The following is a 16134-nucleotide window of genomic DNA, read 5'->3' on the forward strand; positions in this document are numbered from 1 at the left end:
TACCCCTCCACATCATCTTTGCCATGAAAGTAAGTGAGATCTACCCTAGATTCCATAGCTTTGGGGGTCCTATGAACTCTCCTAGGAGGTTGTTTATAATGATCACCTAAGGCTAGGCTATCATCATGCATGGATTCTCCTATGGTTGAACTATGAGCTTGAGAACTATGTTTACTTCGGTGTCTATTGTGCAATTTTTCCTCTTTTTCCTTTAATAAACGAATTTCCTCTTCCAAAAGTGCAATTTGGGCCTCTCTTTCAAATTTTTCTTTAATTCTTTGTTTGGCCTCTTGCTCTTTCCAAATCTTTAGTGATCTTAATTCAAGTGATACTTTGGAAATTTCATTGTTATCACTTGAATTACTATCACTATGAGGAGTAGAAAATTCTTCCATTATAGGTGAAAGATTTTGTTTTATTAAAGACTTTTTAAAAGCAATTTTTAAAGGTTAAGACTAAGTACTTGGAGGACTAAGTATACAAATTGAACTTTGGAGGGAGGTGAGCTACTAAGAGCCACTTAATAACCAAGCCTCTTCAAGTAAAAATTACTAATCCCCCTTGTAGTTAATCCTCACCAAAAATCTTTTCAATGAAAATATTTTTTTTTTTGTGATTTGTGATATGGTGAATAACTAGACGAATTAGAAACTAAAACCAATTAAATTGCAAGAACAAAAATAAACTACCTACACGGATTCCTAAGGTGAAAGCTTGAGAGGTACCAAAGACTAATCAAGGACCACTTCCACCAAGTCTAACGAAATTAATGTTCCTAAGGAGAGATGGTTGTGTACCAAAGACACTCCCAAGACACTCCTAAAATGGCCAATTACAATGGAATTAAAAGCTGGACAGAAAAGTAAACAAATGGCTTCAAGGAAATACAAAAACAGCCACCAAAATTAGTGAAGAAATTAGAGACCACTTTTGTAATGAAAATTCAAATTAGTGATGGAAAATTGGTCTCTAAATCCGTCACTAATACTCTGCTTTTTTTAAAAAATAAATTAATACAAAGTGAAATGTTCTCCAATGTATCTTCTCAGTTTTGTAGAAGTGCAGCAGCCACACAAATTCCAGCAACAAAAAGTGTTTGGTGTTTGATTTTGGTAGCCAATCCGAGAAGCTCTCCTTTGTCACCTTCCTCCTCCTTATCTTAGTCCTCTTTTGATGACCCTTGTAGAACTAGTCTCTATGGAGATAGACTAGGTCAAAACTAGGCCACACTTTGAGTACAATATGAACACAAACAGCCAAGACAAATTGAGATTTAACCAAGACAAATGGAGTATAAGAGTAGACAATATAGATGAGCAAAGAATATAATTAAGCTAGTACAAGAAGGAAGAAACCTAGATAGGTTCTAGAATTTGAATAACAACTCAAAACACTCAAAGTTTGCAAGCTGAAAATGTATGTTACTCAAGTTATACAATAACAAACCGAGAAGCACACACCAAAACAACACAATCTCCTTTTTGGCTTTTACTTTGAAAATTAGGTTTGAATATATATATATATTTTTTTAATCAAATTTCTTTTGAATTTTCTTTTGCACTTTTGTTCTATTTTTTTTATATTTTAGGAGATTCCTTTTTTTGCCTTTGAATTTTGAAATCTCAATTCTCGGTCATGTCTTTTTCAAAGCACAAAACCGTTTTCAAATTAGAATGCAAATGACAAGCAAATTAGGTCAACATGTAATGAAATGTAACATGCTTTTGTCACTTGTTTTGTCTTAACCACATGCCACGGTTTTGGCTCCAAATTTGAATTTCAAAATTTTCTAAAAAAAAATTTTCACTAACCAAAAGATATACAAAATCAAACTCACGGAATTAGACAAAAAAAATTGAAGACACTTTGTAGCAAAGGAAACCTAGAATTAAGAAAACTACTAATGATCTAATAGTAGTTTATGAACTCAAATCAAAAGCAAAATTATGAGCACACTAAACCAAAATGATTTCGGCCAAATCTAGAAAAATTTCACAAGACAATGACAACAAAAAGTGAAACAAGCATAGCTAAGAATTAACAACAAATAAAGAACTACACATGACACTAGACATGGATTCAAAAATTAAATGACTCAAACAATCAATTGACCGGAAAAAAATTTTCAAGTAAGACTCAAAAAACACAAAAGGTTCATAAGCTAAATTTTCCTAATAGCATAAGATGTGGAGCATGATTCATGAAAAGCAATTAAGATAAAATGCATATATAAATCATTCAAGCTAGATCCATCAATTTTAGGCAAGAAATAGATCTAGGAATGAATCAACTCTAAAGTGACATAAACTCAAGTATTGCATATGGATCATACAATTCAACCAAAAGACAAGAAACTTATCTCTTGATGACCGAAGCTCTAGATACCACTTGATGAGGTCCTTCTTGAAGAAACCTCAAGGAGTGCTCTTCAATTCTTCTCGGATCCTTGGAAGGAATGCAAGGATTAGAAGCTCCAAGAAGAACAAATGTAAAGTTTAACTTTGGACCTTCCAAGCCCATTGGGCCCATTGGACCTTGACTGGCCCAATCCTTCATGCCTAGCCCACTCCTCTTGGCTCTTTTAGGATGTCCCCTCTTGCCTTCTTAAACATGATTCCATCAATTTTACACCAATCCATATACAATATGTTTAGAGAACTTTGTTTCAAAGTATCGTATTCATTGTTGGGAATCGCATTATATTGATAAAGCTACATTATATTGAGTTTGCGCAAAATCTTTGCCTTTTCTATTTGAATGACTGGATGTACATTGTTGGCTTAAAATTAAAAGTAGCCTAATTAATCTGGTCACAAATCGTCTAAAGATGTATAATTGAAGTTTCCAAGAATGACATAATATTGGCTTACATCGTTTACAACCTAAGTCTTATCTAACTGACCTGTGTATTGAAACCCTGAAAATATAAAGATAAGTTTATTCTTGCACCTTTCTTCAAAACAATTTTTACAATTAAACGAAGAAAAAAAAATAATGACTATATGTTATTAGTATAAAACTTTTATACTATCAATAAAAAAAATTATAATAATAAAAGTTAATAAACTTAATGTACATATTAATAGGAAAGTTTAATTTAATTAGTTGAATATGGTGGTGATAACAATGGAATAGGGGCTAGTAATGATATCAAGGATGATAAGGACTTTGATTTGTGAAATTATGCATCAGGAAAACCTAACTGAACCTATAGTAAAAAAAATACACTTAAACCCTCAAATTTAAGGGAAACACAAACTCAGTTTAATTGCATAGTATTAGACTATTAGTACTTGCAATCAACAAAACATATTTGGATTAGTATGGTCCATATCTATGCTATATAGTCCAAAAAAATTTAGCAATTATACGCTAAAATTCAAATTGAAAGTCATAGAAGCCTTAAGGTAATTCTATGTTCTCTCTGATCTCCAGCCAAAATAAAAAAATAAAAATAAAAACATTGAAAGACCTTCTGATCCTTAACTTTCCATCTCCATCACTATCGAAGTAGCGAATCATATCAACCAACTCCTTGTCTGTCCATAAAAAATCATGAGCTGTAGCAGGCCTTTGTAAATCGCTCACATTTACAGTACCTTTACCTACTTCTGCATGCCACAACTTCCCTTGTCAATCACAACAATCTTTGCACGCATTAGAAGCAGCAAAGGAAAAGGAAAAAAATATTCTTTGTTCACCTATATATTAAACCAAACCTTAATCTAGATAAAATACCTATATGTTGACAGAATTATTGAATCTGCAGGCTTCTCATTTTTAGTTTGAGCTTAAGCAGCATCTTCTCTCATGTATTTTTGTTTTGGTTTAGAGAGGGAGGGCAAAAGAGATTATTTGGTATAAGGGCAAGAACATGGATTCTCAAACCATAATGCTTTTTATGTACATAGAAATATGTTATAGAAACTTATTTTCTAAATGTTCTAAGAAGTTGAAAGTGACCATAGGTCATTATTTCCCATTTAAAATTAAAGAATCAAAACGGTAGGCTTACATATAACTCTAATAACCACCTACAACTACAAGTGCAGTATTTATATGGGTATGATATACTTTTCAAGGGAAAACAAAGTTTCTAGATGATGAATAATAGATACTGATATAAGTATAAATCCTCCAATTAATCTCTCACCATTATTCCTTGTCCTTCACAAACAAAAATTAGCATACATATAATATCAAATTACCATCAAGCTGGAAGAAGTTTAGAATGAGCTCATCCTCAGTCAGTTGCAGCCGACTAGCAAACAGTCAAATATTAAAAATATAAAAAAAGATCTAATTCAAACTAAAGAATTGTAAAGAAGGGAAAAGATTATTAGAATAGCAAACTCAATACAAATCGATTTTTTGTTCTTCTTTCTTCCCTTATCTTCTAGAATGTGATTGTTTCCCTTTTTCTTAGTCTTTCTAATGTTCATTGCATTCTTGTCAGGCGAATATGAACATTCTGCAGAGTCTTGCAAGGAAAGAGCAATTGCCTATCCATAGATATCATACATTTAGGATGCAATGGTCACACCTCCAGTGCCACTAGGAGTTTCACGATGTAATTCATTTTCCACAATCAAATTGATTGGGGCCAATCCTTCATGTGGTGACATTGACACTCCATTACTTTATGAAGGGGTATAAGTACATTTTAAAATTCCACAATAAAAGGTATAGAAAGATACAAGTATGACATGTTATGATGGAAATAATAATTACTATGATATCATGATACTGATAAAAGTTGTAGAAGTAGAAAATAAATCATGCAACACAATAATTTCATTTCATATTGTTAGTTTTCGTCATCCTTTCATACTGCAAATTCAACCCATTCATTCACATCAACAAAACCTTATAAAAAATAAATTTCAAATTAATGTTGCACCCCTATTCTCATAGTATCCAAAAAAAATGTCCCAGTTTCTAAGCCATATTTGAGTAAATCTTTCAAACCTCTCTTGCCAATGGGATTCGGACCAAAATTTGTTATTTCCATCTGAAAGAAGATAATGAAGTTGAAAAGCATACATATATAAACAAAAGTAAATATGCCTTACCTTGAAGTAGTTCCCAACAAGTGAGACATAAATTAGAAAGGTGTACTCTGGAGAAGGTGCAAGACCAATTGTACAGGCCCACTTCCCATTAGCAAAGGTAAAATATACAAGGAACATTTACCTGCAGGAGGAACCTGAAACCAAATATCACCTAATCAATCTGATGCACGTTACAACACCTAAAATGTCTATGGCAATAACAAGGCTCTACAGTACCCACCCATTGGTTTGCTAAAACTGTATCCTTTACAGCTTCCACAAACTACTCCACAGTAGGCGATGGCATGCACATCCGCTCCACACCTACCTGTAGTCGCAAAGCATTTTCTTCTGGCCGGAAGAGAAGTATTCTCCCATCTTGCTTCCGGTACGCTTTCAAACCCTCGAGTAATCCCTACATTCATGAACCAGAGATATACATTCTTCATCAAACAAACAACAACACCGACAACAATCTACTATCAAACAGTTCCCTTAAACAAATTCAAATACCAAGCACTCTAATCAGTTCAAAAGCAATTCAGTATGCCTCATATAAATAAATAAAATATAAGTTGTTAGACCCATTGATCGTGTCGACGGTATTAGCTTCCGCATCATCCAAAGTTGGAGGCTTTTCAACGGTGGGAATCGAAGGCGCGTAGCCAGCGAGGCTCTCCAGCAAGGCTTGGGTGACGGGTCCATCGCAACCCTAAACCCTAACCACAATATATCACATACTATAGCAAAGCTTTGACAAATTCCAAAATAGTTTTTAGGTAAACTTACGAATCTTTTGGTCTTCCCTTCGGCGACGAACTCACGCGAGCACCACCACATTTCAAGAGAGCTCTTCCGAGAGCGTTTGTGGATTTGGAGCCCCACGTCGTTTTGAAAGAGCTCCTCCAGGGTTGTCGATGGTCAGCAAGAGAATAGCACCCATACCAGTGTTGAGAGCACCCGCGAGAGTGTTGAGATGTTGAGAAGGAGAGCTCCTCTAGGGTTGTTGAAGGTCAGCAAGAGAAGAGCACCCTTGAGAGTGTTGAGAACGTCTGCCAGAGTGTTGAGATGTTGTGAAGGTTTGTTCGCAAGGAAATTTGGCCTTCGCTTCTACATCGGGTAAAGTTAAACCTGATGTAGAATAGCTCTATGATTTCATTTATACATCACTCGATAAAATAACTGATGTAGAATTTTTCATATCTACATTGTTTCTGCACAAAACCGATGTAAATATGCTTACACTTTTTATTATTTACTAAACTGCCACCGCATTTTTTATTTACATCGTTTATTTAGAAACCGATGTAGATATATAGATGTAAAATAGTATTTTTCTAGTAGTGACTCTTGGTCTGGATGAAGAATCACCAGAAGTTGATAGCACAATGTACCGAGGAATGGTTGATTCTCTCTTGTACCTAACAGCATCAAGACCCGACATCATGTTCAACATCTGCGTCTGTGCTAGGTTCCAAGTACGACATAAGAAGGTACACTTACAAGCGATTAAAATAATTTTAAGGTATCTTCAAGGAACACCTAACCTAGGCATCAACTTCTATAGAAGCCAGAATTTTTCTCTTCTAGGATATTGTGATGCAGATTATGCAGAAGAAAATGGGAGAGAAAAAACACTAGGGGAGGATGTCATTTCCTTGGACGCTGCTTGGTTTCATGGACTAGCAAGAGGAAAAGCATGATTTCCTTATCAACTTGTGAAGCTGAGTATGTTGTCGCAAGACAATGTCTTTTGCAGCTGCTCTGGATCAAACATCAACTGGAAGACTACGACATTTACGAAAGTAGTATTCTTGTACTCTACGATAACACTGTTGCAATTAACATTTCTAAAAATCCTGTTTTTCATTCTAGGACTAAGCATATAGAGATTAAAAATCATTTCATTAGAGATCATGTGCAAAAAGAAACATTTGAACTGGTTTATGTTAAGACTGAAGAACAACTAGCTGATATCTTCACCAAACCCCTTCAGGAAGATAGATATGCCTAGCTGAGAGATAGGCTAGGAATGGAATTGATAGATGATCAATAGTATATCTTAATCACCCTCTATTTCTTTTTTATGATCACAAAGGGGGAGAAAGAACACAAAAACTATCAAACTAAACTAATCACTAAGTAAGGGGGAGAGCATAGTCTAAGTGATGGAGGTGAGTAGTACGAGTGAAGCTCAAACTCTTCCTAAACTCCTCCTAGGCTCGGATCTTCTTCAATGGAGATAGAAACACACTTGAAGAACTCGTGAAGATGAAGAACAATCTGCGGAAATGAAAGAAGGAAGCATCCAAGCTCATGAACTCAAAGGATTGCACACTTCAAAGGGAAGGAAAACTAGGTTTTCCTAAGGATTTTGAAGGCATTCTCTTAGGTTTTCTCTCTTGGAATTTTCGGTGACTCTTGAGGGAATTAGCTGAAGTATTTGTTCAGAAATTCTCATATATTCAAAAGTGATTACAATGTGTAGGAGAAACACTTAAGTAGGGACGGTTTTGGCGCCTAGACTAAGCTACACAAGTTGGCGCCTAAAATTTGAATTCAAATTTTGGTGCACATGGGTGTGGCCGTGAGTTTAGGTACCTAATGTGCATCTAGGTCTGATTTGAGAGTCATTTAGGGTTAATTTGAATGTCACATGTTCAGCCACCAATTGGTGCAAAACATGTGACTCAAATGTAACTTAAATGGCTTCCAAATTAAACCTAATTTAACCTAGTTAACCTACTTTAGTATTTCTTGTATTTTCCTAATCTAATGACCTAAATACAATGGTCAAACAAATACAATGGAAAGGAAAAATTATAAGAATGAAAATGAGCCCAATATTGGGTACCAAAAGCCCAAAGGCCCATGAAGCCCAAAACTAGGCCCAACAAGCCTAAAACCTAAAATGCTACTCTATGTGGTCCAAAATACAAGACCAAAATATATGATACCTATACTAACATGATGTATACAAAACATATGAAAATAGCTATAACAAAATATGGCCCATGAAAAGTTCAACTTGGGCCTTCCCAGGCCCATAAGGCCCATTGGGCCCTAACTGGCCCAAACCTTCATGTCTAGCCAACTCCTCTTGGATCTTTGAGTATGTCACCTCTTGCACTTCAAAGCATGATTCCATCACTAAGGGGAAGGAAATGAACATTATATCCCTTACATTGCTTGCTCTATCCTATGTACTTTGTGCTCTGTGTATGATACAAAATGCTTGATGTGTATAAACAAGTATGAACTTGATAGATTATATTTGTCATCATCAAAAAGGGGGAGATTGTTAAGTCAGACGAAGCACGTTTGCAATTCCCACCAAGGTTTTGAATATGAAAAATATAATACATATTGTTATTACTAACATGTGCATTAGTGTTTCAATCGGATAACAATAAGTTCAAGCAATGAAGTATGATCAAGCATAATCTAGCTAGACAAAACATCAGATGATAGAAAAACTAGTATCAAGACTAAGGTTGATTCAGGCACAAATCAAAATACAAGATAAGACAAGTCTATCAGCGGAAGCCTGAGGCATTAGATGAAACTTGGCCACAGATCAACATGAAGTGACCATCAAAAAAAACCAAATAAACTAGAAGGCAAAGTTATCACTCTTATACCCAGACGAAAAGGGTAGTCAAGATTAGATGAAGTATCTTGTATCCAGACGATGTCAAAAATACTGAAGCACGTCTGAAATCCACTAATCACATTGAAAGAAATCATACAAGAAACACAAGAGGACATCAACGTGAATACAGAAAGGAGAAAATTAGGAAAGCATGGATTCACAAGTCAAATTTGAGTGCGTCAGAAAAAGGACACCTACTTTTTCAAAAAAAAGACAGCACTGTAGCAGCTAAACTGATGAGGAAAGTACAAATATACCTAGATCTTGATTGAAGTTAAATATCAAAGTAATCAACTATATAGAGAGACTCCACGAATACAAGCAAACATTTAATGCAAGATCAAATGCATTAAATGAGAAGATTTACATGAACATGAACGAAACCTCCATCTGCTATGACACGAAGCTAAGCTCCAACAGGAAAATTTGAATTCAAATAACGGGAAAATTTATCAAATGGCTATAAGTATCAAGGAAAAGAAGAAGAAAAGACAAGAACTGAGAAGTAGAGAAAACGAGCAACAAGAAAAAGAAAGTGAAAGAGTATAAGTTATTTTCTTCTAAAAGTATTTCCTGTATATCTGTGTAAAAACTAAGATAGCTTATCTTAGCAAGTGTTGCTAATAGTCCATCCTCTACGAGATTAAACAAACACTTAGACACATATCTCTGTGAAACTAAGGTTACGCATTTAGTGAGTGTAGAAACTACCCTATCCTCTTTGTGAGAGTTGCAAACACACCCAACACCCTCAATTGTTGTAAAGCCTGAAGAGGCTGGTAGAAAGAATACTTGTGAACCAGAAGTGGTTGAGAATACTAGCGCTAGTGAGTGAAGCTATCGGGCCAGAAGTGGTCAAGAGTACTTGGAGAACCAGAAGTGGTTAAGAATACTAGCGTCGACAAGTGAGGTTGACAAGCTAGAAGTGGTTGAGAATACTTGTAGTCCTTTGTGATGGAGAAGGTAGGAGAAGTGATGGATGAACTCCTCCTTGACTTCACCTATGCTTGGACCTCTTCTTTGGAGATTGAAGACCGAATTGTTGAACACCTGAATGAAGGATGATTTCGGATTAAGATAGCCTAAACTAAGGATGGAAGCATCCAAGCTTAAGCAACAAGAGATTGCTCACTTCAAAGATAGGAAACTAGGTGAAGTTTCTAGGGTTTTGAAGGCACTCTCTCAAGGTGACTCTTGTAGAAATTTGGCTGAAGAATGTTCAGAAATTTCATATATTCAAAAGTGATTACAAGGTGTTAGGATATGGACTTAAGTAGGCATCCAAAAATTCCACATTGGCGCCTAAATCCTAACCTTACATGTGGCACCTAAAATTTGAATTCAAACTTGAAATTTGAAAATTTTGGCTCCCATGTGCTTGGCCGTGAGTTTAGGTACTAGGGTGCATCTAAGTTTAATTTGAGGGTCATTTAGGGTTAATTTGAGTGGAACATTGTCACCACCCGCCGAAACGGACCTTGGCATTCGCGACGATGGTCGGACTCTTTTTTTAGTTTTGAAAAATGATGGATTGTTAGAACGACTTATTCTCAAACTGAGACCTCATCGAACTAACAATTTTGTTAAATGATTCTCACCAATCCATGTTAATCCCAAGCGGGACCCTCCATGGATTAGTGGTTTTCGCAAAAAGAAGGGGTTCTTGGAGTCGCCACCAATGTTTTACTCAAAACATTGGAAAAAGATATAAGGCAATTGATTTTCACAAATCAACTTTGGCCATTACAACCAGAGTCGGGTAAGGGAGTCGGTTACGTGCGAGGAAGGTGTTAGCACCCCACAACGCCCCTTTCGGGTTCCCTATGACGGATTATTTCATAAATAATAGTGTAAAGTTACTAAATTACCCCTATTTATTAGAAACGATTATGAGTAAAATATTTACATGATGAAAACTCTAAACATGCAATGCAACAATCAAAAAGCAATAAATAAAAGCGGTAAAAGAAGGGATTTGGAAAGAAACCTTCGAAGCGGGCTTTTATATATTCAAAACGAAGTTTAGGAGGCTTTTTGGCGCTCCTTCCCACTACACGTCCGCTCGCTCCTTTCCCTAAAGATAATTTTTACTATGGAAATCAAAGAGATTTCCCTTCGACTTGTTCGAGTCTCAAGCTAATGGCTCATGACTCAAGAACTTCGTCGGATTGGCTCTCGGAGAGACTTCTAGGGCAGAGAATAGCTCAAAAACCCAAGAATACTCAGCACGAGGGTCCAGAAGTGTGGAAAAAGTGTGGAAGGACGAGCCAATGACGTCCTATTTATAGGATTGAGGCGCAGTACGGCCTAGGGGGTCAATACGGCCCGCACTGGGTTTTTGAACTACAGTACGGCCGTATTGAATTTGGTACGGCCGTACTGAAGTTCAAAAACTTCAGTACGGCCGTATTGAGTTCACTACGGCCGTATTGCAGTTCAAATGGCTCAGTACGGCCGTACTGAACCTCTGGGAGGGTGTATTGACCTCCAATGCTCGCACACCCTTATTCTAAGCTACTCTAAGACTTTTAGACCTACAAAGAATCATCCTAGGGCCTTCCAGGAGTCCTTCCGGCTGACTTTCCTTCGGTCTTCGAGAGTCTTTGAGTCTTATTTCTGACCCGGACAATTTTAGGGGTCTACAGCTGCCCCCCCCTTTACTTAGTCGAACGACTTTTTGGTGTACCGGTTGACAAGTAAAGGAGTTGACCCAATTGTCCGGGGAGTAAGCCATCCTTCCGACTTGTAGTGTCTTCTGGTGGGAAAATTGTTGAGTGGCCTCTCCAGGTTGAGTATTAGTCGTCGCCTCTCCAGGCTCGTGCATACCTCGGTGTTTCTGACAACCTCGGTAGCGTGAGTTTGCCCTCTCCAGGGTCTGCATGCCTCCGTGTTTCTGACGACGTTAGCAGCTGAGTATTAGTCGTCGCCTCTCCAGGCTCGTGCATACCTCGGTGTTTCTGACAACCTCGGTAGCGTGAGTTTGCCCTCTCCAGGGTCTGCATGCCTCCGTGTTTCTGACGACGTTGGTAGCTGCATACCTCCGTGTTTTTGACGACGTCGGTAGCTGAGTATTGGTCGTCGCCTCTCCAGGCTCGTGCATACCTCGGTGTTTCTGACAACCTCGGTAGCTGCATACCTCCGTGTTTCTGACGACGGGGTAGCTGAGTATTAGTCGTCGCCTCTCCAGGCTCGTGCATACCTCGGTGTTTCTGACAACCTCGGTAGCTGCATACCTCCGTGTTTCTGACGACGGGGTAGCTGAGTATTAGTCGTCGCCTCTCTAGGCTCGTGCATACCTCGGTGTTTCTGACAACCTTGGTAGCGTGAGTTTGCCCTCTCCAGGGTCTGCATGCCTCCGTGTTTTTGACGACGTTGGCAGCGTGAGTTTGCCCTCTCCAGGGATGCATACCTCCGTGCTTCTGGTCACTTTGGTAGCGTGAGTTTGCCCTCTCCAGGGATGCATACCTCCGTGCTTCTGGTCACTTTGGTAGCGTGAGTTTGCCCTCTCCAGGGATTTGTGATGATTTTGTCTCCACAGTCCACGATGCTGCTTCGACGGTTTTTTTTGATTTTGGTGCCGTTGAGGGCTGGATAACGCAGGGATCCGTCTAGGGGATGTGTAGTTACTCATAGGTTCTTGTGTCCCAACTTTCCATTGCGTAGTTGGTGCCCACTGGGGAAATTCTGATTCCTTGGGGATGCAGACACAAAGATGCTCTTTCTGAGGTGAGCGATGCCTTATGATTGGCTGACGTCCTTTCGACGTTGGTGGAGTATCCCGGTTATCCTTATTCGGGTGACTCTTTTGATTTTCTGGTTTTGTTGCCTCTGCGTAGGCTGTTATCCGCTGGGGGATTCTGTTGTGATGATTTTGTCTTCACAGTCCACGATGCTGCTTCGACGGTTGTTTTTGATTTTGGTGCCGCTGAGGGCTGGATAACGCAAGGATCCGTCTAGGGGATGTGCAGTTACTCATAGGTTCTTGTGTCCCAACTTTCCATTGCGTAGTTGGTGCCCACTGGGGAAATTCTGATTCCTTGGGGATGCAGACACAAAGATGCTCTTTCTGAGGTGAGCGATGCCTTATGATTGGCTAACGTCCTTTCGACGTTGGTGGAGTATCCCGGTTATCCTTATTCGGGTGACTTTTTTTTTTTGATTTTCTGGTTTTGTTGCCTCTGCGTAGGCTGTTATCCGCTGGGGGATTCTGTCGTATTGATCTTGATTGGCCTCTTCTGTTAGGCAGATTATCTTGAAGTTCGGTGTTTAGCTGAATACCGAATTCCGCTTGGGGAATGGTTATTGATCTTTTCGGATTTTCTCTTTTTGAAGGAGTGCCTCTGAGTAGGCGAATGGGGATTGAGGATCTTATGTATCCCAGAGTATTATTTAGAAAGCCTCTTCAGGCTTAGCTTCACTCGTCGCTCGAGTTGGAAAGCTATCTTCCACTGAGGAAGTCTAAGTCCTTTGACTCGGATATTTTGTTTGCTCTGATAGCTTTCACTGGGAATTCGGCCCAAGAGTGCAAGCTGAGATGTCTCTGGGGAGTATTATTTCGGCAAGCCTCTCCAGGCTCAGTTATTCTGTACGATTGTCGGATTTTCTGAATTTTTGCCTTTTTTGTCGATTTCGGCTTTTTCTGTTGGCTGCTGTCATACACAAGAAATTTTTCCTATTTTCTATTTTATGCGACTGCCTCATGATAAGGTCTTTGAATGTGCAACTAATGTGGTGGACGTTATGGCCAATACGGCCGTATTCATTTCAGTACGCCCGTATTGAGTTGAAAATTTGTTCATAACCCTAATTTTAGTACGAGCGTACTGAACATGGTACGGGCGCATTGTTTTTTTCTGAAGTTCATTTTTTTTTTGGAATAAACAGAGAATAAGTGATCTTCCAGTACACCTATCATTTGTATGCATGTATGCGGTATGATGCACCTAATTCTATTTGATTTATTTTTCAAAAGAATTAACCGATGCGTTTCTTGGATTTTTGCCATTCCTCTAGACGGGCTGTGCGCTGCCGATTTCTGTAACCGAGGAATGATGTGGGTTATATCGAGATTGGTGTCATCAACCCAGTGATCCTTCCCTTCCTTTAGAAGACGTATCAACCCTCCTATTGACCATTATATCTCCATGTTTCCACTAGATTATTCTAAAATCATTTGGGACAAGAGAAAAGAAAGGAAAGATATTTTTGTTCAAAAGTTTGTGTTTTAGAGGGGATTATTATTGTTTTGAAAACGGTTTTTGTAAGAATGGCTGGCCAAGGTAGGCTCATGTGTTTAGGCTTGTTTGATTAAACACTTATGGAGTTAAGAAAGTCTTGTTATTGACGTTGTGATTCGACAACTTAGATAGTTTCCCTTGAACCTTTCTTTTTGAATTCAGCTCATGGTACCATCATGGATTTCTCTTGCTTTTTGATTGTCCTTATTTTTGCTTAAAACACCCCTTTGTGGCGTCTCAGCGGACCTTTGTTTTTGTTCATTTTTGCAACCCTAATTTTTGCCTAGGTCACCCTTTTGTGGGATTCCTAGCGGGTTCTTTGCTCTTATTTTTGCGCAGCCCCCTTTTTGGGTTTCCTGCCGAGCTTTTTTTGTTTTTATGATTTTTGTTTTTAAAGGATTTCTTTTTTATCCATGATGGCACTTGTCGAGGCCAAGGAATGGTGCTCCAAGTTGTCATACACACTTCCACATAAAAATGATGCGGGTTTATTGTTATTAAGACAATTTTAACCTCATTCATGCTTATTCAAACAGGGTTAAAATAATGTGGTCTAGAAATTTATTGCAAGCAAGAAAAGAAGCAATAAGAAATAATAAAGAACGATTTTATTATAATTATAGCGGAAACATGTGCCCTATCGAGGCTCGGGGGTCAGGCTGTCCCCGAGGAGTAATCTCTAACAGTCATCAGGTCTATACATCCCTATCGGAAGGAGAAGAGCACTTGATGACGACGACCGGCCTTGACGCTTGTGAACCGGCCTTCCTAAAGATCTGGCTTAAAGAACGTCGAGAAGGATCTTGGTTCCTCTTCATCCTTTGATCTTTATTAGGGTTGTATCCTAACCCTTGTTTCCCCGGATTATCCTTAATAATGGGTAGCTCGGGAATTCCTTGGGAATGCTTGCCAAGTCCTTGTCCAGGCAAGTATCCGTTCTTGGTGAGCATGTAGGCTACCTTCTTCATTTCTCGGGGAAACGTTTCGACATTGGCAATCTCCAATGCTTGGAAGGCGGTCTCTAGAGCTTCCTCTGCTGCATCCACGTAAGGTATGGCAGATGGCTTGCTGATGAGTATGTTATCTTCGGCTTGTACAGTCACCAGCTTGTCACCCACTATGAATTTGACTTTCTGGTGGAGCGTAGAGGGAACAGCTTTCGCATCATGAATCCAAGGTCGACCGAGGAGACAGCTGTACGCGGGAGTAATGTCCATCACTTGAAATTCGACATTAAAGATGGTGGGTCCAATTTGGATTGGAAGATTGATTTCTCCCACCACTTCTCTTTTAGAACCGTCAAAAGCTCGGACGATCATGTTGCTCGGGCGCATTTGGATTCCCTTGATTGCCACTTGATCAAACGTTCTTTTTGGCATCACATTCAAGGAAGATCCATTATCCACCAAGACTTTAGTGATGTGATATTCCTTGCACTTTACAGAGATGTGCAAGGGCTTGTTGTGATTCGGTCCCTCAGCGGGGATTTCTTCATCGGTGAAAGTGAGGTGATCATTAGCCGTGATGTGACTAACAATCCCCTCAAACTTGTCCTGGGAGATAGTGTGCGACACGTATGCCTCGTTCAAGACTTTCAACAGAGCTTGTCGATGCGGTTCGGAGCTTAGGATCAACGACAACAGAGTAATCTTTGCTGGCGTCCTATGAAGTTGATCCACGATGGAGTACTCGCTCTGTCGGATATATTTTAACAGCTCATCAGTCTCCTCCTCGGATTCCTTATTTTCCTTGTTTTTTTCTTTTTCTTTTTCTTTTCCTTTATTCTTGGGAGCTTTATCATGAAGATCTTCGGGAGTGTAGATCCTGCCACTCCTAGTCATGCCCCCAAGTCCAGCGATGTTAGAGATATCGCTGTCGGCAGAAGAATGGATGTCGTATATCCATGGCACAGCCTTATTCGATTCGTAGGGAAAAGGTCTTGGAGCAGTGATCTTCAACGGTGTCGGACCTTCCCCTTTATTCGTCTTGATTACCAACAACGGAGTTGATGTGCGTTCGCTTGGCGCAGTTGTTGGCTTACACTTAATAACAAACGGCGTGCGATCCATTCTGAACATACGCATCGATTAATCCTTTCTTTTTATTAATGTTATTAATGAATTACTAGGAGAGATGTATGCAATGCACTCCCCTAGATCCCTCCATGATCTTCGATAAGAATGCATGATATGAG

At 38.9% G+C, this 16134-nt stretch overlaps 1 protein-coding gene across 1 annotated transcript; it reads right to left on the reverse strand.

Moving 5' to 3' along the window:
* Positions 1-832: 832 nt before the first annotated feature.
* On the reverse strand, positions 833-6495 carry LOC145949955 (uncharacterized). The gene is made up of 7 exons (XM_083060863.1): positions 6400-6495; positions 5997-6161; positions 5380-5466; positions 5147-5206; positions 4366-4502; positions 4209-4270; positions 833-3611 (listed from the first exon to the last, which is right to left on the reverse strand). Exons 1-7 carry the CDS (start codon positions 6493-6495, stop codon positions 3403-3405), a joined length of 816 nt encoding a protein of 271 aa, XP_082916989.1. The 3' UTR covers positions 833-3402.
* Between the last annotated feature and the right edge of the window lie 9639 nt (positions 6496-16134).

Source organism: Cajanus cajan, chromosome 7 (genome assembly GCF_000230855.2).
Source record: "Cajanus cajan strain Asha chromosome 7, NIPB_CcT2T_4, whole genome shotgun sequence".
In the NCBI taxonomy this organism is placed as follows: domain Eukaryota; kingdom Viridiplantae; phylum Streptophyta; class Magnoliopsida; order Fabales; family Fabaceae; genus Cajanus; species Cajanus cajan.

Bases quoted from the DNA above. Each gene is read 5' to 3' on its own strand.
- LOC145949955 (XM_083060863.1), bottom strand. From the start codon at position 6,495: ATGTCGGGTCTTGATGCTGTTAGGTACAAGAGAGAATCAACCATTCCT. The intron at 5,207-5,379 runs GTAGGTGTGGAG...ATTTGGTTTCAG, and splicing joins AAAATGCTTTGCGACTACAG to GTTCCTCCTGCAGGTAAATG. The intron at 4,271-4,365 runs GATTTGTATTGA...TAATATTTGACT, and splicing joins AGAAAGAAGAACAAAAAATC to GTTTGCTAGTCGGCTGCAAC.